This window comes from Podarcis tiliguerta, assembly GCF_965153285.1.
Source record: "Podarcis tiliguerta genome assembly, chromosome: 10".
Lineage (NCBI taxonomy): Eukaryota > Metazoa > Chordata > Lepidosauria > Squamata > Lacertidae > Podarcis > Podarcis tiliguerta.
In genome coordinates, this window is record NC_139543.1 from 21,860,623 (window position 1) to 21,886,130 (window position 25,508).

At 41.6% G+C, this 25,508-nt stretch overlaps 1 protein-coding gene across 3 annotated transcripts in view; it reads left to right on the forward strand.

The window, feature by feature from the left end:
- Positions 1-25,508, forward strand: part of TFEC (transcription factor EC) — a 123,577-nt gene that overhangs the window by 82,092 nt on the left and 15,977 nt on the right. The window contains exons 1-4 of one of the 3 annotated variants that reach the window (XM_083399990.1): positions 9,376-9,655; positions 10,165-10,410; positions 11,538-11,633; positions 24,173-24,287. In XM_083399990.1, the coding sequence (XP_083256116.1) occupies positions 9,623-9,655; positions 10,165-10,410; positions 11,538-11,633; positions 24,173-24,287 (490 nt within the window). In that variant the 5' untranslated portion in view covers positions 9,376-9,622. Of the gene's footprint in view, positions 1-9,375; positions 9,656-10,164; positions 10,411-11,537; positions 11,634-24,172; positions 24,288-25,508 lie in introns of those variants that run through there. The other 2 variants (XM_083399989.1, XM_083399991.1) reach the window with 2 other exon arrangements.

Below are 25,508 nucleotides of genomic sequence, written 5' to 3' on the forward strand. Positions count from 1 at the left end.
CATCCTCTCACGCAATGTTCAGGTGAAAAACTCTCTTCATGCTAATTGACCAAAGATTTGAAGAACAGCTGGGGACATTGGGGGTGGGACTTGCGTATGAGCTCTTGCCCTATCCACACTTTAATCTTTTGCATGTTCAGGCAAAGGCAACTAACACAAACCTTCCCAGTGCTTTGAGATTGCGGCTAGCTTACCAGACAAGGAATCTTTAGCATCTGTGGTATAGAAAGTGAAAAATCCAAATGGAAAGAAGTGTTAGAACATTTATGACATGTCAGTGGTACTGTACAGTGGTACCTCAGGTTAAGAACGTAATTCGTTGTGGAGGTCCGTTCTTAACCTGAAACTGTTCTTAACCTGAAGCACCACTATAGTTAATGGGGCCTCCCACTGCCGTCGCATCGCCGCTGTGTGATTTCTATTCTCACCCTGAAGCAAAGTTCTTAACCTGAGGTACTATTTCTGGGTTAGCGGAGTCTGTAACCTGAAGCATCTGTAACCTGAAGCGTCTGTAACCTGATGTACCACTGTAGTTACATATATCCATGCTCTGGCTCAGCAAAAGGATGAAGGCATGGAACAAGGCTTCCACATTCAGGCTCTCTCACCACCTGTGCAACTGGCAGTTGTGTGGCTAAGTGAGCTGAGGGTGTAGGAAATACTGGTGATCAGCATCCATTTCAGTCTAACTTCAGGTCTGGGTTTGGTACCCAAATTGCCTTGGAGATCCTGGTGGGTAATCTACCATGGGACAAAGAGAGGCATAATGTGGCTCTGCAGATTCTCTGGGATGTTTTAGTAGCTTCTGATACTATTAACCAAGGTATCATATGGGATGGAGAACTTTTCTACTCCTTTCTGCATGGCCTTTCTAGAAGGTTGACTTGGAGGGCTATTGTTCTGCCCCGTGGTAGTTGCGCTATTGTGTGCCATAGGAATATTGTCCTCTCTGCTATCTATAAAATCTTCCAGGCCAAAGTACTTCAGACGGAAGTATGAGATATAAAGTGATTGTAATGTAAACAAGTGGGACCTGAAACAAAATGTTGCAGGACTGATTTCTCAGCTATGTCTTCTTTCAAGGTAATTCATTCTGTTTATGGCTCCTACCCCAACAGTCAACCCATATTCCATGCCCACTAAGCATGGTTGGTTGTCAATGGATTATACAATACACACTCCTGCAAACCTTAAAGGAGAAAATATCTAGAGTAGGACTCCTGCTTCAAAGGAAGATAAATAATGAATACTTGCTTTAATATCTGCAAAAGGAGGAATATCCCAAGCTGTAGACTTTCAAGTTTGATATCATCCACAGTGGACCCCTTGGAATTGTAGTTTGGGGGCTTTGAACAGAATAGTTGTAGCAGTGTCACCAGGCTACAATTTCAAAGATTATTTGGAGGAAGCTGTGGCAATTAAAACTGCTACAAGTTTGCCGAGTAGTGTAGGCATCTACTAAATATAGGGCTGTAATCCACAAACCTTCATCCCCAAAGAGGCCTAATGGTATTATGGACATTGATCTTTGTGAAGTTAGTGTGCTTGAGGTTTTTATTGTTTTCCACGTTGCTTTGAGTCACTTCAGTTAAAAGTTCTGCTTTCAAATTGCTCTTTTGTTGCTGCTTTATAGAATGAAGTGATTTGAAGCAGAAATGAAACTTTAGATTATTTAAAAAAAAAAAAAAGAATCCCTGAAAATAAACCAACTGATTCTTTTCATTTTTTCAGTTAGCTGGCTTGTAGTTTAGTGGGATTTGTGGGAAGCCGCAATTTCAAATATGTATTTTTAACATCAAGATCCCTTTCTTAGTGTTTTGCTGTGTGTTAATTTTGTGGGGGTTTTCCAGCCGAAGAGAAACAACTGCTGTGTCATTCAACCCATCTCTTTACCATAAATCTGATCTCCTCGTTGCCTCATTATAATGTAGTTAGTATAAAGCACAGAATCTTATTGCTTGCCTTATGAGGGCATTTCCATCTTCCATGTGGCCCCATACAAGTTATCACTGTAATGATATTTATCTCTATCAGGGAGGCCTACATGGAAATTACAAGCTATCAGATTGTTTATACAGTGAGTACATATTTAAGAACAGCTTTCTGGTAATTGTTGTTTATTACATTTTCATCCTGCACTTCCTTCAGGGAAGTGGGAAGTGGAGGATAATAATTCATGGTTCTCCTCCTCCCATTTTATTTGCACAGCAACCCTATGAGCTAGATTAGCTTGAGAGATTGTGGTTGGTGGCGCTGTGGGTTAAACCACAGAGCCTAGGACTTGCCAATCAGAAGGTCAGCGGTTCGAATCCCCGCTGCGGGGTGAGCTCCCGTTGCTTGGTCCCTGCTCCTGCCAACCTAGCAGTTTGAAAGCACGTCAAAGTGCAAATAGATAAATAGGTACCGCTCCAGCGGGAAGGTAAACAGCGTTTCCGTGTGCTGCTCTGGTTTGCCAGAAGCAGCTTAGTCATGCTAGCCACATGACCCGAAGCTGTACACAGGCTCCCTCGGCCAATAAAGCGAGATGAGCGCCGCAACCCCAGAGTTGGCCACGACTAGACCTAATGGTCAGGGGTCCCTTTACCTTCTACCAAGTGAGGAGGCTGAATGGGGGTAACTGAACTTGGATCTCCTCAGTCGTGGCCCTTCTCTGGCTCTCAAATCTTCCATTAGTCTCCTATAAATTGTCTTCTATCCAATTAGTCCTCTGATATGCATCCTACAGTTTGCCTTACCCATTATTCCTAAATGTATCGAGTCGGTGTATACATTGCCATCACCATATAGATCAGCATCTACATGACACGTTTCTTGCCTTCTGGCTATACACTTTGGTACAACTCACCAGGTGTGCTAGAAATATGTGTAAGATTTCATGTCCACGATCCACCTCACTGTGATTCACCAATGGACAGGTAGAAAGTCAGGATGCAATGGAATGGCCTTGACTTTCAAGGGATTCTTGTGCCTTGTAGAGGCAAGCTCATCTGAACAAGAAGGGGATCGTTACTTTAGCAATTCCTTTTAATGCATAAGCTAGCAGTTACAGTTAGCAAGTTCTCAGCTATGTTTGAAATTCACTAAAAGCTTAGAATACCATTTTGTCCAGGGTTACCATATTGAGGGTTTGGAACCAGCTATGGCTAAGCAAGAGGCCATATTTTGATCTAATAGCAGGTATCTCAAAAAAAACAACCATTGGAGCTTCCTGTACAGTGGTACCTCTGGTTACATACTTAATTCGTTCCGGAGGTTTGTTCTTAACCTGAAGACCACTTTAGATAATGGGGCCTCCCGCTGCCGCCACACGATTTCTGTTCTCATCCTGAAGCAAAGTTCTTAACCCAAGCGACTATTTCTGGGTTAGCGAAGTCTGTAACCTGAAGCGTATGTAACCTGAGGTACCACTGTATATCTTTTCATTTTCTCAGACTTTTAGGATACCACTGTAATGTTTTTGACTGTTTTGTGCTGCCTTTGTGGCATTGTGGGCATGCAGTTTAATTATGTGCTGTCCACACTGATGCATTAAGTGTGGCATTCAGCTAAGTTTTACTCAATGTGACTAAGTTTGGTCCCTTAATGTCAGTGGGTCTACTCTGAGTAAAGCATAGCTGAATGCTCCTTAATTTTGTTTTCTCCTTTCTGGGGTATGATTGAAGGCCAGTGCAGTGCAAAAATGAATGGGTTAGGCTTAGAAACAGTAGCTGGCCCAAGGCCATCTAGTAAGCCCAAGCAGAATTTGAACCCAGGTTGCCCTGTCCAAGTCCAACGCTTTATCTATTTCATCATTACCCTGGCTTTTTGTGCTGGCTTACTGGTCTTACAGCAGCACTGTACGGATTTTGACATCTAAAGATAGCTCTCCTTGCTTGAGCTATAATAGACGAAGGTTTAATAATGCCTGACAGCTATGATAGATAAAGAATCTCTCTCTTTCTGCGTGTCTCTCTCTTACACATACACACACATTTACAGATGCAGACTATTTTTAGGATGTTGGTATTAAAATAGACAGCTCAATAATACATTTTGAGTGGCCTATGCAGTAAAAAGGGGTGGTGTGGGGGGGAAACCATGAAAATAGTTATTGCTTGAATCTGCTTCCCTTTGTTCAAAATTTGTTGAAGAGTATGATGTCAAAAGGTTAAATTGAATGTAAAAGACTATATTTAATGTCACATGAGTGTTTTGTTTTAACTTCAAAGCTTCTTCACATAGTAACTTTTCTTCAGGACAAGATGTGTTCTTCGGTAATTGCTCTTCATTGAGATGAACATAAAGGAAGTTCTATCTTCAGAGTAAAGATTTGAGAAAAGAAAGTATTACGGGTTTTTTATATATAAAAAATCAGCTATAAAATTTATAGGCTGATCACGTGAGTTGATATGGTGCTGTAAGCAGCATCTCCTAACATTTGGTGTAAGTTCCTCAGAAGAGCAGATCCTCCAAGTGTCTCTATTTTCCAGGGACGTCCCAGATTTAGATAAGCCATCCCAGTTTCTGGTTAGATCCCAGAATGTCCCATTTTTCTTTAGGATGTCCCTATTTTTGTTGGAGAAATGTTGGAGTTCTCTGACCCCCAAGCTGTCTGAAGGCTATGCTGTGTAGGGATTTTTAAATAAAATGTTTAATGTTTTATTATGTTGTTATATAAGTTGGAAGCTGCCCAGAGTGGCTGGGGCAACCTAGTAAGATGTGTGAAATTAGTAGTAAAATTATCATTATGGAATGGGACGTCCCTGTTTTCATTGGAGAAATATTGGAGGGTATGCAAGAGAGAACTATCTATTCTCTATAGGTTGAGAAGGTTTCATTACCACCTCCTTTAGGTTTTACTTATTTAAAATATTTTCATACAATGAAAGGTGTACAATGCAAATTCCTGCATTGCACTAGATGACCCGGAGGGTCCCTTCCAACTCTACAATTCTGTGATTCTATGATACTACAAAGGAATTAAAGAGACCAAATTGCAAACATGCGCTGGATTATGGAGAAAGCTAGAGAGTTCCAGAAAGACATCTACTTCTGCTTCATTGACTATGCAAAAGCCTTTGACTGTGTCGACCACAGCAAACTATGGCAAGTTCTTAAAGAAATGGGAGTGCCTGATCGCCTCATCTGACTCCTGAGAAATCTCTATGTGGGACAAGAAGCTACAGTTAGAACTGGATATGGAACAACTGATTGGTTCAAAATTGGGAAAGGAGTACGACAAGGCTGTATTTTGTCTCCCTGCTTATTTAACTTATATGCAGAATTCATCATGCGAAAGGCTGGGCTGGATGAATCCCTAGCCGGAATTAAGATTGCTGGAAGAAATATCAACAACCTCAGATATGCAGATGACACAACCTTGATGGCAGAAAGTGAGGAGGAATTAAAGAACCTTTTATTGAGGGTGAAAGAGGAGAACGCAAAATATGGTCTGAAGCTCAACATCAAAAAAACGAAGATCATGGCCACTGGTCCCATCACCTCCTGGCAAACAGAAGGGGAAGAAATGGAGGCAGTGAGAGATTTTACTTTCTTGGGCTCCATGATCACTGCAGATGGTGACAGCAGCCACGAAATTAAGAGACGCCTGCTTCTTGGGAGGAAAGCAATGACCAACCTAGACAGCATCTTAAAAAGTAGAGACATCACCTTGCCAACAAAGGTCTGTATAGTAAAAGCTATGGTTTTCCCAGTAGTGATGTATGGAAGTGAGAGCTGGACCATAAAGAAGGCTGACCGCCGAAGAATTGACGCTTTGAATTATGGTGCTGGAGGAGACTCTTGAGAGTCCCATGGACTGCAAGAAGATCAAACGCATCCATTCTTAAGGAAATCAGCCCTGAGTGCTCACTGGAAGGACAGATCCTGAAGCTGAGGCTCCAATACTTTGGCCACCTCATGAGAAGAGAAGACTCCCTGGAAAAGACCCTGATGCTGGGAAAGATGGAGGGCACAAGGAGAAGGGGACGGCAGAGGACGAGATGGTTGGACAGTGTTCTCAAAGCTACAAACATGAGCCTGACCAAACTGCGGGAGGCAGTGGAAGACAGGAGTGCCTGGCGTGCTCTGGTCCATGGGGTCACAAAGAGCCGGACACGACTGAACGACTAAACAACAACAACATGATACTACAGAGTTGGCATTAAAAACACAACAATAAAACCACATACACATAAACAGAAAACCTGGGTTTTCGAACGCCTCTGTAGTCGACGTTTCAGAACTCGAATGCTGAAAACCCGGAAGTAAATGCCTCTGTTTTCGAATGCACCTCGGAAGTCAAAAAGGAAACGCAGCTTCCGTTTTGAGTTTTGTGTATTGAGGCTTCCGTTTTGAGGCTTCCACTTTCAGTTTTCGGTCTTTGAACATTTTGGAATGCATACGGACTTCCCAAACTGATTACGTTCAAAAACTGAGGTACCATTGTAGTAATTTAAACCAATGGATGCTAAAAGTCAGAAAAGGCCTGGGAGAAAAGATAGGCCTTCAGCAGACACCTAATTGGCAGCAGTGTCAGTGCCTGCCTCCATTCAGTGAATTTGGTTCTGAATTGGTCACTCTAGCAATTCCCCACATCACCAGCATTATGCAAGAATGGCTACTTAGTCATAAGTTATGTAAGGTAAAGGGACCCCTGACCATTAGGTCCAGTCAGTCGTGACCGACTCTGGGGTTGCAGCGCTCATCTCGCTTTACTGGCCGAGGGAGCCGGCGAACAGCTTCCAGGTCATGTGGCCAGCATGACTAAGCCACTTCTGGCGAACCAGAGCAGCACACGGAAATGCTGCTTACCTTCCCACCAGAGTGGTACCTATTTATCTACTTGCACTTTGACGTGCGTTCGAACTGCTAGGTTGGCAGCAGCAGGGACCAAGCAATGGGAGCTCATCCCGTCATGGGGATTCAAACCGCCGACCTTCTGATCGGCAAGTCCTAGGCTCTATGGTTTAACCCACAGCGCCACCCGCGTCCCTAGTCATAAGTTAGCTAAGCCATATAGTGATGGCCATGAATTCAGATGGCATTAAAAGAGGATGAGGCAAAATATTGGAGGATAAGGCTATCAGTGTCTCCTAACCACATGTACTACTTTCGTGGCTGTAGGCAATAGGCCTCTGAATACCAACTACTGGGAATCTCAAGGGAGGAAAGTGTTGTTGTGTATATGTCTCTCTCACAGGCTCCCCAGAGGCATCTGGTTGGCCAGGATGATAGACTGAGTGGTCCTTTAGCCTGTTCCTGCATGAGTTTCATTATGTAAGTGCCTGGAAGGTCCTTAAGGTCCTTCCCACAAGCGGCAAAGTCTGCACATGCACTTCTCACAGTTCCTTTCATGGCTACTTGGAATGAAAAAGTCCAACTCCGGCCTGGTCCTGCACAAGCCTCAAAGTCACATATGGTGGGAAATCAAATGTGCTGTTGAATGCAATTACAGTGGTACCTCAGGTTAAGAACTTAATTCGTTCTGGAGGTCCGCTCTTAATCTGAAACTGTTCTTAACCTGAGGTAACACTTTAGCTAATGGGGCCTCCCACTGCCGCCACGCGATTCCTGTTCTCATCCTGAAGCGAAGTTCTTAACCTGAGGTACTATTTCTGGGTTAGCAGAGTCTGTAACCTGAAGCGTCAGTAACATGAGGTACCACTGTAGTTTATCATTGTACCACACAGATGGGCAATATGTGGCTTTCCAGATTTTGTTGGACTCTTCCATTAGCCCCAGCCAGTGCGAACAATGGCCAAGGATGATGGGTGCTACACAAGTTTCTCATCCTTGTTGCAAAGCATACATAGCTCTAGTTCTGGTGAGCCACATGACGTCAAAAACTTCCCATATTTTATATTTAGTTGCTGTGCTGCTTGTAACAAGCAGGAACAGATCAACCAAATGTTCTGAAGAGGTTAGCTGCTTGTCAGATGTGTGCTGCTTTCCCTTAGTTTGAAATGTGATGTCTTCATTGTACAAATTGCCAGCTTTTTAGCAAAGATTCCTATTCTTATGTACATTAACACATTTGTAGTTCTTTTTGTTTATGTAAAGGAGGAAAAGTCCTAACAGTGCGAGAGACCTACAGAAAATTTGAAACTGAAAACATGCAGGCAGGAGATGTTGCAAAAGTTTTACAGTAATTTGTCTGTTACGTCAAGACAAATATAGTACCCAAAAGGCAAAGATTAAAGCTGCACACTGACTAGGAAGGGAGCCTCCAGTTGAGACAGCGAATGTGCAAACATGCAGAGGATTGGTTGCACATGTTTCTGACATTTAGCTGTGATCTCTGAACCGCATGTGGTGGTTCTGAAAAATAAAGAGATCATAATGGTCTGGATCTGAGTTTCACTGTAGAATGTTACACACACCCACACCCACACACCCAATCACATGTGAGTGTTTTCTTCAGTTTTGATAAATGCATACAGTTTTGGTTTCATTGATCTGAGGTAGTTCAGATGGATAGATAAACTGTTGTGCTTGAGAGCTAAAGGTTTGGATTCAAATTATGGCCCAGTTTCAGGAATGACATGACCATGCAAAGTTAAGTACTTAATTGAGTTCAAATGCCAACGTAGCTCTCCTACTAAAAGAAATGGGAAGTCAAGGCTGCAGTCCTATATACACTTTCCTGGAAGTAAATCCCTCCGAATTCAGTGGGGCTTACTTATGGGTATACATGTATTGGACTGGTTGGGTTGAGACCAGTGTCAATTTTGGTTGGATTGAGAACCAGTGTAATCTTAGATAAGGCTTGCAAACTTGTTTTCTATGCCATAAGTGGAAACACTTTTATTTTTGCTGTGGAGGATTCATGGAATAAAAATTAGGGGATAATGGACTCACCAAAGGCATTTCAGACGAGATTAAGTTAACCTTGTTTATAAATTATAATGTTTGGTAATGACTGAAAGTGAGAATAGCAAGATGGACAAGCTACATAAATAATGTACTGTGGTGACAGCAATGGGTGCCTGAGACTGGTCCTTTGAATCAAATTTCCTTGAAAAATAATTTGGTTGAAATAACTTTTGGCTAATTTAGAATGGAAGTAGAATTGTACGCTACAATTAATTCCAAAACATTATGATGTGTATAAAAATGTATACTCTTATATGATTATTTTCAGATCGTATAAATCTTTTGCCTTTTACAAAATGTGTGGAATATAAGCACACATGTTTTGAACTGCGACAGTTTAAGTGGAAAGAAAACAAAACGAGAGCTGTAACACCATTTTTTAAGTCTTAAGGGTCATTTGAAGAAAACCTATTAGAAGGAATTTGTCATTAGTCATACTATAATATTGCAAGAAAGCCAGAGGGTGAATGTGACAGTACATATTTGTGTACTCAGTATCCCTGTAGTGGGTAAATTGTAGGAATGTGGCAAGGATCTGAGATGGGAGTTGTTTGAAGTAGTGGCTGTCAATCAGCACAATCAAAGGATGGCCTGCTCTGACACAATTAGCTGATTTGGGCATGGCCACTTAATTTATAAGGTCTCTCTGGCTGCTTGAAAGCTTTATCAGTCCTTAAGAGGAGCATCGAGAATACTACATTGCTTGAGGTTGGTCAGGGATAATCTACTGCACTGTTTTTGGATTATTTGATAGTGCCGAACTTAAAAAATGCCTCATCTGACAGATTGCTCTTACTATCAGGTGAGCTATTGAAAATAAGTGCTAGTTTGGGTGCTGTTTCTCATTTTTCTAATGAAGAGCAATGATGTAGTTTGTATCTAATGGAAGTCTCTATTGGTAAATTATGCAGTGATCTTTGTACACATTATGCATGGGTTTCAGCTCAAACTTGGTGTAAAAACAATGTTCAAAGGTATGCTGAGGTTACTCTGCGTTCTTGAAGTTGCATTCTTTCCTGAGATGATTGTTTCTGTGGCTGGAGATTTAACTGTATAATTAATTTCGGGAGCAGAGAAGATTGAATGGATTTCTTGAAGGCTGGGGTTCTCTGTTTGTTTATGGAACTAGCATTGTCCACTTAAACTACCATGCTTCTGTATAACTTAGTGGACATAGATCTTGTATAGCTTGTAGGTCACAGTGTCAGCCAGTTTCCTTGACCTACAATACAGACCTACAACTGTATTATTAAAGGTCCTTGAGCCTAATCTAAGAGAAATGGTACTTCATCGTTTTCTTTTCTTCCATAGGTCCAGACCCACTTGGACAATCCATCTAGGTATCACGTTCAGCAAACTCAGAGGCATCAAGTGAAGCAGTACCTAACTTTGGATGCGAAGTTGTCTAGCCAAAGCCTGTCATCTCATTCCCATTCAATCCATTCTTCAGCAGCTATGCCCATATTAAGGAGTGGGCATATGCCTCCGACCAACATCAGCACTCCTGGGAGTCCAGTGACCAAGTTATTAAGTCTTGGAGGAGAACAAGAAAATGCGGTATGTCATAGAGCTGTGAAATAGTCTAAGGCCTCTTGAATGTTGGTTTGCCAAATTAGATGGAGTTTACAAGTTAGGTCTCCCATTTGTTCAGCATTGCTACACCTAAATATGCCTGAGTTAAACTACATTTGTTGAGTGAGATCTGGAGGTTTGTGCATGAAATTCCCTGTCATCACTGTGGATTTGCACCATTGTCAACGGTCCTTTTATAATCACGTAAGCATTGCTTAAAGAGATGTTTTCTCTCTGATGTGTTAAGGGGTGATTAATTCAGCATCAAGTCTCGGGAGTAAATAAAAACCTCCCAAATTTGCACAAGTTGGAGCCAGACTTAGTCATGCTTAGAGCAGACCCACTTTCATGACAAACTAAGACCTAAGTCTAGATTCAAACCTACCATTGTTAATTACAAACTATAGGATTTTATAGCAGCCTCATGTTCCAGCAAATAAGGACTGCAGAGTCTTTGCATGATATATGCATATAAATATCAAATAGAGCTCATATTCTGCATGCATAGATACATTTTGGCTGCTACTAGAAACCACCCCTTTCTCAATCTTGGAATCTTTTCAGACTGTGAATTTAAAGTCCTATGTATATGTTGCCTTCCTCATTTATGAGACTTGCATTGCCATTGAAAATTTACCTTCCCCCAGTATGAGTTTGCTTCAGTTGTAGGGCTCTGGTTTTTTTTTGGGGGGGGGGTCCCAAATTGGTCCCAAAGTATTAATTTTGGAAGGACATAAATATTTCCAAAATGCTTTGAATGTGAGGATACTTTTATTCACGGTTATCCTTTCCCCTGCATGCTCATCTTCTGCACTATTTTGTTCCTTATTTGCTGTCGTTCCCCCACTGAATTAGTCACAAACAGGTGATCCTAGCTTAATCATAGGTCAATTTATAAATGAGATGCTGTTATGATGCTATTCAGCCAAACAGTATTGGCTATCACCATCATTTCATTTGTATGCCTCTTCTGAAAGCGATTCTGATCACAAAGAGAATTCTTTTATGAAAGGATTAGTGTTTCTTCTTTTTTTTTAAAAAAAGTGAATATTTGTAGAATAAGTTCCTCTGTTCACCATCCTTTTGCATTCATTGACAACTTCTTTTACTAGATGGAGGACGTTATCGATGACATAATCAACATGGAATCTAGTTTTAAGGATGAAGGGATAGGTTGCTCGGAAACACCGCTTCTCTTGCAAAGCACTGTAAGTAATTGACACTTCCCTTTCAAAAAAAGTTAATGAAGAATACAACTGAGAATTGTAATTCATTGTTGCACAAAGGTGATATTTGTTCCCTGCCTTCCTCTCTTGCATAAAACTATCTGAGAAAATTATCCTTTCCACTGACAAATTTCAGGATGGTGGAATGAGCAATAGAATGCTATCTTGTTACAAAGGTGTAACTTCCAAAATATCTGTGTTATAGGCTATCTCTGCTGATAGGAACTCAAGTTTCCCTTCTTACAATGCACTGATTATATATCTTGATTTCCTTGACAATTTATAATCAAATGTTTTAACACTCAGTAAGCTCAGATGCTTTTTAGGAACATACCAGAAGTAATAAATGCCTAACAAACCTGATATTCAGCAACTGATTTAACATTTGCCTCAAACATGGAAAATTGTTGTAAGGCCAGACAAAATAGGCTGTGTTTCTCTACTTAAGTAATAGTTTCAAACATTCAAAAAATGTTGTCGCCGAGCATCAAAAAGAATGGAACAGATCCCTCTGTATAACTTTAAGTTAACCATTTTATTTATTATGTTATTATTAAAATTTATAGGCTGCCTTTCAACCCCAACCCCACCATCTCCACTTTCCCAAGCTGATTCACAAAAACATATGAAATGTGCTCAAGAAACCAGCTGATCAAACTATAAAATTCATGCCGTCAATTGCATGCAAATTATTAAAATTCATAAACAATAAAACTGATATCACAATTTCCTCCCCCCCCCCCGGCTGTCCCCACATGCATAGAGATCCTGCAGTTTTGATCTCCCAGGCTCAGGTTTCTAATTGCACCCTAGTTAATGCTATTTGTATGAGCAGTTTCTCGTCAGTGATTACCACGATCTTCAAAGCTGAGTACATCTTTGCTGGGAAAGGACCAGACTAAATATTAACAGCGCCTTATCTTGGGTAACTGGAAAAGGCTGCACAAGACAACAGCACGGCAAAAGTCTTTGCTAGGCACATTTTACACTAGATGTACTTAAAAGTCCAAGGAAGACTCAAAGGTCACCTTGATATTTGAGGCTCAGCATTGCATTTCCAGGTTCCGCTCACAAGATTTGCACAAAGAGAAATGGCCGCGACAAGCAAGCAACTTACTACTGTGAAAACGGGTAGCCATCAATATTCCTTCCTACTGTGCAGATCAAAATAAATACGATACGTTTCCCTTCAGCTTAGAAACTCTGCCTAAACAACAAAGGGGGTAAGGCTTGGCTGGCAAACCCTGCCAAAATGAGCTTGTGAAATTCGGACAGAGGAGCAGAGAGGACTGACTATGGAATAGAATCAGATGTTCCTCCCCCACAGCTCAGGAGACTCTTGCAAGGAGGGCTGCATACATACTGGACCGATCACTGCTAAGGAACTTCATTTGTGGCAGTCCTAACGCCCCTCTCATGAATTGCTACGAACATTGTTAAAATTAATATAAGATACTGTATTGGAGACGGCATTTAAAGTCATGCCAATTTCCAAAGCAAGCTTCACAATGTTCTGGGCATTTAGCAGACCCAACTGCGCAGAGACAGGACAGAATGGAGCAGGTCATAGAGACCCAGTGCGCCATGCACTTTACGATGATGTGCTGGTTGTTTCGTCATCTGCCAGCACTGCAGAGCAACATTTTCACCTTAGTCTATGGCTTTTTTATGTTGTTGGGATGCTTCTGTTTTGATTGATTGATTGATTGGTTGGTTGAATTTACAACAACAATCTTTATTACGGTCCAGAGACCCAACAAATTGATTGAATTTATATACTGCCCTATACCCGGGGGTCTCAGGGCATTTCACAGAATAAAATCAAGATATAAAACCGCAAAATACATAATCAAAATAAAAACAACAACCCAATAGCCCCCCCCCCCACAAATAAACCTACATTTTAAAAGGACATAGAATGTTAATTTAATCAACCAAAGGCCTGGTTAAAAAGGAACGTTTTTGCCTGGCGCCTAAAGGTGTATAATGAAGGCGCCAGGCGAACTTCCCTGGGGAGAGCATTCCACAGACAGGGAGCCATTGCAGACCCCTTCTCACGTTGCCACCCTCTGGACCTCTTGAGGGGGCACACAAAGGAGGGCCTCAGAAGATGATCTCAGGGTCCGGGTAGGTTCATATGGGAAGAGGCGGTCCTTGAGGTATTGCTAGTTTTAATGTATGTACGTGTTTGCTTAAAGTATTGTAAGTTGCCTTGAGTTGCGGTGGCAAAAAACAACTAATAAATTTAAATGATAATAATAATGTGGGGCATATGGCATGGAGCTGTGCCTCCTGGCGCCACCCTCAATATCATGTGCCACTATATTGTCCAGGGAAAGTCTGCAAAGGGAGCTCCTAAATATCAGGAAGTATACTTCATTGTAGGCACTCCATGTGATCAGGAGCCCTGCTTGCAGTGCCAGCATTCAAACAACCGCTGATACCCTGGGGCCATTTTGCTGGGTCTGGACAAACCACTACACCACCCTCTGTGAATTATCCCTACACATGGAGGGAATGTATGTATATGGCTAATGTCTATACCATAAACCAGCATTGAAAACGTTAGTATGGGTCCAGGTACTAACCAACCACCTGTGTGTACATTTAGGCGTGCACAGGGTCTATAACATTCTGCAACTATTTTTGTGTTCCAAAACTAGACCTACTCTCAGATTTCATAAAACCCAGATCTATGTCCGCCAAGCGACAAGATGCCCTGCTCTGTGGTATTTACCGGTGTGAGGGGCTTCATATGGTCTACTGTCGGTGAAGAGAGTTTTGTTAATTATGTGTGTGAGTGGTGCATATTGTTCCCGGCCCTTGCAGACGCCACTGAAGACTGTGTGTTACACATTTGTCCTTGGATCGGCCCATTTCCTTATCTCCTCTATAAATGCCATCTGAAGAGGCTGGTGAATATATGCCGTTGAAGTGTATTCCATGGTAATTTAGTAGGAACGAAAGGAAGGCTGTTCCCTTCCTTCCTGTTGAGCGTTCAGCCTTTGAAAGGTAGGTGAAAGCTGTAAAGGGAAGCATTCCTTCCTCAAGTGCTCAGATTTTATTCTAGAGCTGCCAGTCACTTATAAATAGAAATGTGATGGGCCTAACCAATTCACACTGTACTTTAAAAGAAAGGCGAAAAAAGAGAGAGGAAAGGGGATTTGTTAATCTTTTAAAAGAGAAGAAGACGTTTCTCACAACATGTGCCACACGTTCAGTGTGTACTGCGATCTGAAATGGCATGTTATGCCATATGTCGGGTGGGTATTTCTTTTGCTACCCCCAAAGAGATGGGTACCAATTTGAGTGCCGAACCATCACCTTTAAATAGTTGCTTCCATTAATGAAATTGGGAAGAAGACTCTTCCTAAATGCCCCCATTCCACCATTGTAGTGGAATACCTCTACTTATTTTCTCTTGGGGGAGGAAATTCATTCCATAAGGAAAGGGGCAATGGTAGGTTTCCTCATATTGTTTGATGGGAAGGGGTTCTTGATCTCCTGCTTTGGAAACTGCCAAAAATCTGACACAAAGTGCAGCTGCTTGAAGAGAGACTTTGAAGAAATGGCTGATGGGAAGCTGTTGCCATCCTATAAGGAAAAGGCCATTCCTGCTTTCAAGAAAGCTGTGTTCTGCTGGAAATGAGATATGTATACACTTGTCATTGATAGCTTAGCACTGAGATGCCATGTCATCATTATATACTCCAGTCTGGTTCCAATGGGGAGAAATGAACCACATGGTGGCCACTAAGCAGCTACTGACCTAGTCTATTATGAGCTTTTCCAGATCATGAAAACATGGCAGTAGTGTTAGCCCGTCTAGTTTGTTCAGTGTCCTCCTGAGTCCTCTTCAGGATTCCCCCATCATGTGCAAGGAGGAGAGTGGGAGGCATGGGTCCCGGCTACACACCCTTCAACAAGTCACTGGTCTGGTTCGCACAACATGGTAAACCAAACTATGGCTTAGCCAGGCCCACATGAATGTGCAGGCTCTGGGGATAAAGCTTGCAGTCACTTTGTTCCTGATCCTTTTTGATTTTGCACATGCTGAGCTAAACCAAGGTTTGGCTTAATGTTTCACTGACTAGCTTAACCACAAACCTAGATTCAGACGATGCATTAAGCCAAATATGGCTTAGCTCAGGACGGTACTAAAAAGGGCCAGGGTGGAGCAAAGTGACTGGGATCCCAGACATTTCTGCAGTCTTGGGGAGCCCATGGTTTGGCTTACTGTGTCATGCTAACCAAGTCATTGTTACCAATCCTGCAGCCATTTATGTTTTGAGGTCTAAACTTCAACAGCAGATAGCCTTTTCTACAAGGTAGGCTCTCCATAAGGTTTAGAAGTCTGATCTTCCAGGGTCCTAAAATGAATGGGGAGCCTTCAAGAGTAGAAGAGGTTCCCCACTTCAGAAATTCAGCCCTCAATGTGTGGAGGGCTCTGGAGTGGTGACACTGATGTGATGAAGGGGGTGCTTTTCCTCACGGGATGATAATTGTGTGGATGAAACTATAGTGGGGGGGGGGGGTAAATTCAATTCAGTTTGAACCTAAAGGCAGACCTACTTATTTTATTCTGATGCAGGCAAATTGAAATTTCCACTTCTCCGGATTTTGCAATACAGTGCAAAATTAAGCCAAGCAGTGTGTACAAAGATGCGCTTACTTGGGTTAATGCATGCTGAGAAATACATATATCAGGGGAAATAAGATACGAACATGCTTTATATTATGGGAAATTGTTTTGCAGAGATATGAATGAAATTGCGTACAAAAATGAAAATTGCACTAAAATGGTGCTGAATTTTCATAATGACTTAAAAAACAACCACCTCAAATTTTAGAAAAATGGGAAACTGAGAGAAACTGCCCATCCCTAGAGGAATAGCACTTGAATAGGGCTCAGGTCTTCAGATACTATCCGTTTCACTCATCTGTTTACTGCATCATCAAGTTCAGCAGTTTACAAAGGCAGGTGTAGGTAACATACGTCACAGATGGGCAGTTAAGCCACAGAGAATTAAGAGTTCAGAATTAGGTATCCTCAAGGTCATTTGTGATGCTTGAAACTAACCATTACATATGGTCTTTCAGCCCTTCTGTTTGTGAGCAGTTTTTGAAATGCTAGACCAAATGGCCAGGTAGAAACAGCTCTGCTTCCCCTTTGAGTTAGACGAGGAAATATCTTTTGATAGCTTTGATATCATTGTGTGAGTAGCGGCAGCAGTGGCAAAAGACGAGTGTGCATTAACAGGACAAAAAGCAATGCATATTTTCTAGTTCATCTGCCAACTTCAAAGATTAAACCAATCCGTGTTGGCTACTTATACTGAATAAACCCAAAAAGCAAATGATAAGAAAATGAAACAAACATTGAACAAATTGTATTTTAGTTAATTTAGGAAATGAATGAGAACATGCTTCTAATTTCAGCTATCCACTTGACAGATGAAAATAGTGCAGCTCCTAAACTTTATTAGCTCAGTGGTGGCGATGTTTAAAATGAATCAATAGGGTTGATGTTTAAATTGAAGATTGTTAATACATTCTACTTTTGGGCAATTGTTACCTAACCAAGTTAGCATAGAAGCATCAAGAAGCATACTCTCTGTTCACTTAAATAATTGATTGAGCATTGGGCTCTGAGAATTCTTGTATTAAGAGGATCTGTGTTCGATTTTGACCATAGTGAACCATATTAACTGGAAGGAGAGAAGAGTGCTCTTAACATTGCATTGTTTGTTTGTTTAACCAAAAACAATTTCCTAACCAAAGGCAGATTTTTTTGGGGGGGTGTATTTAGGACCCATTTAGAATCATAGGATCATAGAGTTGGGAGGGACCACAAGGGTCATCTAGTCCAACCCCCTGCAATGCAGGAATCTTTCACCCAACATGAGGATCAAACCCACAACCTTGGGATGAAGAGTCTCATGCTCTACTGAGCGAGCTATCCAGGCTCACATCCTTTCAGAGAGGATATAGGGATGAGGCCAAATGTATATTTCAGAAGAGGGAATTCCTTAGGCATCGAGTCACCACCAAATAGGCCCTGTCTCATGTTCCAACCAACCTAATCATGCCCACTGCTGCATCTGTGAGCTGTGCCTCTGTGGCTAATCTCAAAGCCTGGGCAGGTTGTTTTGGCTGAAGCCATCAAGCAGCATTTCCAGGTTTTAAAAAGTCAAAACCAGCACTTAACTAGGAAGTGCATAGGCAACCATTGTAACTGATACAATATTGGAGCAACACAGTCTGAGTGTCTTGCCCCCACAAGCATCCAGGCAGCAACTGAAGCTTCAGAATCACCTTTAAAGGCAGCCCAACACTGGAGTCTGGGTATAACCAGGGCATATCTGAGGCAAGATCTACCATCCCTAGATGTGTTAACCACTATCCTAGTGGAGATGCAGAAACTCATTGTCCCCCATTAGATGAGCTAGAATAAATACATAAGTAAACCAAACAGATAGATGCAGAAACTTGCACAACACCTCGAGCTTTGGATAAAAAGAAGATCATTGTTAACAACATTCTTATCATAATCTCCAGCTACTTTGGCTTAATCGACATAATTAAAGTTTAGAGAAGCTCCATATTTCATTCAAATGAAATGTTAAGACACTATTATGTGATGATTAAGGTTTTGTAGTAATCTTTTCACAGAGCCTACCCTGGGTAAATGCATTTTGTTTCCCTTATTGGCGCTTCAGTTATACTTCAGTGCAGTTGAACCATCTAACAGGGACTAGTTAACCATTTGCTGCGTTAATCATTTAGTGCAGTTCTCATCACTGAGTGAAATGATTTACAATTTGGTTGCATGAAGACAGAGACAGATGCATATTGGCCTATAGTGACTGAGACAGTGAAGAGCACAAAATGCATTGAATTGAAAGGTACTGTTTCTCTAAATGTATTTGTTGGCATGTGCATGCTGTATAAATATATTCTGGCCTTCAGCGGTTCAGAGTACTTGACTATCATGTTGTGGAGCATATTTTTGTTATCTGCCATGCTGGTTTTGGTTGGACGGAGGTTTGCTTGACTCAGTTTGTGCCCTGATCTGCCTTTGGCGAATTAGAAGATGGTGACATTCTTGAGTTTATATTAGCTTTGATCCTTAAAGTAAGAGAGGTGGAATTTTGATTGCATAATAAGAATCCTTGATCTGTTTGTCTTTTTCCTTATTTTAATCTGCCTTTTGAATGGCACACGGAACTCAAACTCTAGCAGTAGTTCAGGAATAATACCGCATCAAGAAAAGTAGCTACACTTTTATGTCTAAGATCTGGAGCTCAGATATTGTTGTTGTTGTTAATAATAGCAGATATTTTTACCAATCCTGCATCATGCGGTTGCAGCCGTTTAAAAATACAACATTAAAATTGGTTTTAAAAATCACAGTCAATGAAGATGGGCAAGTCTTCTGAAATATACATCTCAGGTGTCAAAGGCCAGGGTCAAGTGGTGTATCTTCATCATACAACAAAAACGACAGGAGATATCAAACACACCTCTGTAGGGAGGAAATTTCCCAGCTTAGGGGCTACTGCAGAGAATGCACTCCCTGTGCCAACGCCCCACCTGACTTTCTAAGGGTGGTGAAACTACCAACAGGTAGTTTCCTGTAAAAGATTCCTGTCTGGTACTACTACCAGTCAATGTCGACAATACTACGAGATGGACCAGTGGTCTGATGCATCCCATGTTCTGTGTTCTAAGTTCATATATCTTTTTCAGTTGCTGCCCCTTTGCTTGCATATCATCTTTTTCACAGATGTTGGTCCTTTCTGATGCAAACCAGGAAGCTGGTTTTCCTTATTTTATTTTATTTTGCATTTTTTGCTTTTTTTGTTTTAAATGCCTAAAATAAATAGGATGTGGGCCTGCCACAGTGACTGCCTGATTCGAACTGACACAAAGAATTTTCTACAGCTGGGCTTGGTTTGAGATGGTGATCACCAGAGCTCAGCCCCAGAACCCTTTCATATGCCGGAGGATGAGATCAGCTTTGGAATATGAGAAGTAAGAATGCAGAAGATGGTACATCTACAAGTTATGTGCTGATGCAAATTGACTCCCCACCAAGTAGTTGTATAAGAAGTAGGATCTGTCAGTTTTGGACCTCTCAGTTTCTCATGTTTCCAATATTAACATCAGTTCTCCACATTCTGCAGCAATTTGCAGTTCAAAAATCCTCATGACATCTCACCATCATTTTAGTGTGAATTTCTCCCAACAAGCATATTCTTATATGCTGTTTGCATTTTTGTAAACAAATCTACCTAATACATTGCCTTTTTGTGCCATTTTCATTGCCATTTTTATTTTTATGCTCACCCCCCCCTTTTTTTTGGAAAACAGTTGGAGAACTGCATTGCAAAATTCAGATAAATGCAAATTTGAAAGGATAGCTGTGTTTCAGTTTGCACATTGTTTCAGAAGTGCAAATTTGATAGATTCTGCTTTAAATTGCTCCTCCATCCCTAATAAGAAGGCATGTGTTTTGAAAATTGAGATTCCTAGGTCTGGAAGACCTGGCCAGTCCCTTTGGCAGATGTGAAAATAGTGACGGTTTGGAAGCTCCCTTCGAGTCCCACGAGGGAAAAAAAGAGATGCACTTTTACTATGCTAGGAGATTCCATGGTTAGAGGAAGAGATTAACTAAACTGAAACTTGACACACAGCGGCTTGACTAAGAGCTCATTATGTCTACTCATTCCTCTGCACTTACATAGCCAAAGAGTAAATGCAATTGAATCTGCCAGCTCCCCTCTGCGTGGTGGCGTCTCAAAAAGGAGCCCGCCTGCATATAGGTGTGCACATAGAGTCCTCTTTCAGATGTTCTGTGACCACATGGGCATTAGAGCTGATCCATACAGCCCTGCTCCTCCTTTTACATGCTCACTGTGCATGTGGAAAGGAGATTAAATATTTGAGCTGCTTAAATGTTTTGGGTATATTCTTTATTCATTCACAAAAAACCCACAAAATTTTATTAATATCTGTAATTTCCTATTCCCACCCCCCAACAAAACCTGGTAGGATTCGCTTGTATAAAGACTTGTAGGTGATGCTTATTCATCTCGGAGGACATTGAGGAAGCAATCTAAATAACTACGAATCATCTATTTTGTTAAGATCTTCAATTAAGGATCCTGTAGATACTTCAGTTTCAAGCAAATAGCAAGCCAGTGTAGTCTACGATGTGCATGTCAATTTAATTGTCACCATTCAGTTAAAGGATGATCGGAAAGGCGACAGAACTAGAATATATATATATATATATATATATATATATATATATGAAAATTATGATGAGAAGAATACATTTTGTCTTACTACTCAGGAATAAAATAAAGGTGCTTAAGCTGGAAATGTGCTTAGCTTTCAAATCCTACATATTAAACACAGCTTGCTCTTGAATAAGAATTCTGAACATTCTTTAAAACCTATCTCTATGAAGACATAAAAAGATATGAGAATTTTCTGGAAGTGACAGGATAAAGACACACAAGGCTTCCAATTGGCACTTGCTGGTTACAGTTTAAGCAGTGGTAGTTGCTTCAGTTCGGCGATAGCTGAAGACTTTTATTCTACATCCCATTAGTAAGAATAGTTGGGAAGAACTGCCAGTTGCCCATATCTTTGTGTTTATATGGAGCAAGCAACTGACAGAAAAAGAGGGTAGAGTTACAGTACTGTGATACTGTTACATACAGGTGGCGTGCAACAGTTGTGTGACTCCTGTGTATCTCGTGCAAGGTTATTATAATAATTAACATTTATACACCTCTTAATACTAAAATAGGCTTCTCAGCAGATTTCTGTTAGAATTTCTGCTCCGTGATTGCAGTCATGGGATTGTTGTCTGTCACATGACGATGTATGTTTTGACTTCACAGAGTGGGGAGTGACAGAGAAAGGATGTTTGTGTTACTGTGTTCCGTGAAGTGGGACTATTGTCCTTTGTTCTTTCTCTCTGCTATCTGATGCTAGAGAGAGAGGGAGCCATGTTGCAGTGCTCCATGTGTGTTTATATGTAAATAAAGTTGATTAGCCAAAATGCTGAGTTGCTGAGGTCTGTTATGTAAGCTGCGAAGACTCTGCGGATCCCTAAGTGTGCTGGTGTCTGTTGGCATCGGTCGGTGTGATGTTCGGGCTGAAGAAAGCTTTTGAAGCTCCCGAATGATAGACCAGGAGGGAGAGAACATGCTAGTCGGGCATGTGTCTCTGCCAGGGTCCTACCTGAGTGTAGGACAAGCTCCTGGCATAAAAACCAATTACACGAGAATTAAAATATACATGTACATGATTGAAATGTGCATTAAAACAACACAATTAAAGCAGGATAGTCAGGTTGAAAAGATGTGGGAGCAAGTGCCTCTTCAAGGGAACCAGTGGTATGCCAGTACAGATGAGACCGCTCATATTTCAGCAAAGAGTACTTTCTATAACACTAGTGCCACCAGTGAAAATGAAGGCTTCCACATCATAAGTCAACAATCATTAGGCCACAGCAAGTCTAACTGGGTTCCATTTGTTCTTGATGCTCTTATCGGGTCATGGAGAAGCCCACCAGTATAGAAATAAAATAAACTTTCGAATATAAAGTGGAAATACTAAAAAAGATCTTGAAAGGAAAGAGAAATCATCTGTTTGACTGGAGCCAGGATGAAGCATTAGAATAATGACACTGCTCAAATACGTTTGGGTTCTTAAAGACCACTTCAATAGATTTCCACTATTTCCTCTCCTGAAGGAAGTTGTTCTTGCTATGTTCTTCTCACACCCCTGCTTTTTTCCTTTCCATTTGGGCCACGTCTGTGAGATCTGCCTCCTTGTTTATGTGCTCATTATCGCAAAATAGAGAAAAGTTATGGCCAAAGAATGTCTTTGAAATTAGGTGCCGTGCTCCAGTTTTGATAGGAGAAGATATTAGCACAATGAAAGTTCTTCACATCTTCAGTTACTGTTGGATGTGTAACCAAGGAAATGTCTGGTTCTAGATGTTTGGTTATGTAGGGTTATTGGCTTGTTTTTGTTCTTGGTCTTGCTTCTGTTACATATTTTGTGCTCACATTTTGTATTTTTATGAGGCTCCTCATGGGGTCTCTGCCACGGGAGCATATTCACCCAGTGCTTTTCCAGCTGCACTGGCTCCCGGTGGAGTACAGGGTCAGATTTAAGGTGCTGGTTTTGACCTTTAAAGCCCTTCACGGCCTAGGATCCTCGTACCTACGGGACCGCCCTCCTGGTATGCCCCACGGAGGACCTTAAGGTCCATAAATAGCAACACCCTAGAGGTCCCGGGCCCTAAGGAAGTCAGATTAGCCTCAACCAGAGCCAGAGCCTTTTCAACTCTGGCTCCAGCCTGGTGGAACGCTCTGTCTCATGAGACCAGGGCACTGCAGGATCTGATTTCTTTCCGCAGGGCCTGTTGTTCCACCTGGCCTTCGGCTTGGAATCAATTTGATTCCCTTCCCCTCTTCTTTTTTCCTTTCTCCTCCTGTGATGGAACTCCTGTTTGGGGACTTCCCTGGCTTTTTTCTGGCCCATGTAGGACCAGTCTGGAAAGTTAGCCTTGGTGAAGACTAGATTTTTTCATCCCCCAAAAAATTTTGATTTGAGTTTCCATTGAAATGAGGCTGTATTTTAATGTTTTAATGTTGTGTTTTAATCTTGTTTGTAAGTTGTATTTCAATCAATTTGTTTATATATCAGGTGTTAGCCGCCCTGAACCCGGTCTTGGCTGGGGAGGGCGGGGTATAAATAAAATTTATTATTATAAAGCAAATTCATTATTATTTTTTTTGCATATTTCTCGTTACACATAAGAAATTAATGAACAACAGTGCTAACATCTAGGCATATATGGCAGGTACAGAACGCTTTTTCTCATCTAGCACAGTACCATTTTAAGGCAGTTGTCCCCAACATGGCCCCCAAATCCATTTTAAGGAGTTTTGTACCACAGTGCCTCTTCCTCTCCGCACAGTATCAACAAACTGAGAAATGAATTTTGAGTTCAGGGAGATAGTTACAAATCCGCTCAGGTCTCAGGTAAGACCAGCAAGGTTATTCTCCCTTTCAACTTAACTCATATTCGAAGTGTAGTTGCAGTAATCCTGTTATTGGAAAATATGCTATGACATTAATTCAAAATCGGACATCAGGGGCCATAACCAGGCATCATTCTGCATATGAAACGCACATCAGCCTCACTCAAGTTTCTGAATATGGAACAATGGCAGTCTTTGACCCTTAACATTTAATTTTGTTTTATACAAGATAAGGGCAAAGTCTGCCTTTAGATGCATATTTTCTACCTCCCGCTGCGATTAAGACATGAATACGCATCTGAAAAGGAATTTTGTTCTTAAGTGTCTGCATATGCCTTTCACCTTACAAATCATGAATTTATTCTGATTCACTCAACCCTAACTTTTCTGACTCTCTCTCTCTCTCTCTCTCTCCCTCTCCCTCTCCCTATCCCTCTATTTCCCCCACAGCTTTCAAGTAGCATTTTGGATATATACAGCAGTGACCAAGGAATGCCAGCTGCTAATATGGGCCTCACGAATGCATCCTGCCCATCTAATTTGCCTGTTAAAAGGGAAATCACAGGTAATATAACGCAGAGATCTTGGCACAGGCTTATCATTTCGAAAATAACAGTACCAGCCTTTCTCCCACCCCGCAGAAGTCCATTCTGCACAATCCTAGCCAGTGCTTTTGTTCAAGAGAAATAGGTGTCAGAACTTACCAGGAAGCTGTTATAGTAAGTCATCAGGTGACTCGGGGCAGCCCTGAACAGATGCCAGCTTGACAACAGCTGCGTTCACACCCCCACAACCCCACAGAAGTGCTAAAACCTATGGCAAGCTGTCTCCTAGCTAGTTTGGGGGTTGCCCCTGGTTCTGGTGCAGGTCAAATAAATGTGCCCCCACTCCCCTGTTATCTTAGATTCAGGTGTTTGGCTAGGGCAGCTCAGAAAGGATCTCGTGCAAATTGAAATTGAAATACTTTATTGTCACTTGTACAACTTGTATACAGTGAGATTACACGAGCAACCCTCACTCAGCTCTCTTAGTCTTAATTCCCCTCGTTTACTGACGCACACACACCAAACCCGAAAGTCAGTTGCCCTGTTGTTATCTTTTCATTCAGCAACCTAACAGCCCACGGATAGAAGCTGTTCTTTACCCTGTTGGTGCGACTAATCATGCTTCTATATCTTCTGCCTGGGGGCAGGAGATCAAGAAAATGCTGGCCAGGGTGTGAATCATCCCTGAGAATTTTCCTCACTCTCCTGAGGCAACGTTCTTCCGCGATGTCATCCAGCGAATTCACGGGACAGCCCATAATATCTTGTGCTGTATTCACCACCCACTATAGACACTTCCTATCAGTTGATGTCAAACCAGCGTACCACACCATGATGCAGTATGAAAGGACATTTTCTATTGTGGACCGGTAGAAGGAGATCATCAAATGCACACATGTAGAGGTCTGGCTGGAAAGCTTGCTGCTACACGGAAGGCAGGTTGAAGAAAAAGAAATATGAATTGGCATTGTCCTGTAGCTTGACCAATCACAGCTAGGAGCTAGCTGGAGTCATGTATATATATACAAAAGTGTAGACACTGGCCAGCTTCTGTTTTGTCTTGAAACGTTTGTTTTGGGCTTCTCAGAAGTGAGTAAAAGCAAGAAGCGGGTAGGGGGAGTGCTGGTCCACAATGGTGCCCACCTGAGAGGTGCCAGAATTGCGCTTTGGTGAACTCTGGCTGAAAGCTAGCTAAGACTCTTGGAGAAATGTCATCGGTCAGCCAGCAGCCACTGGGAGAT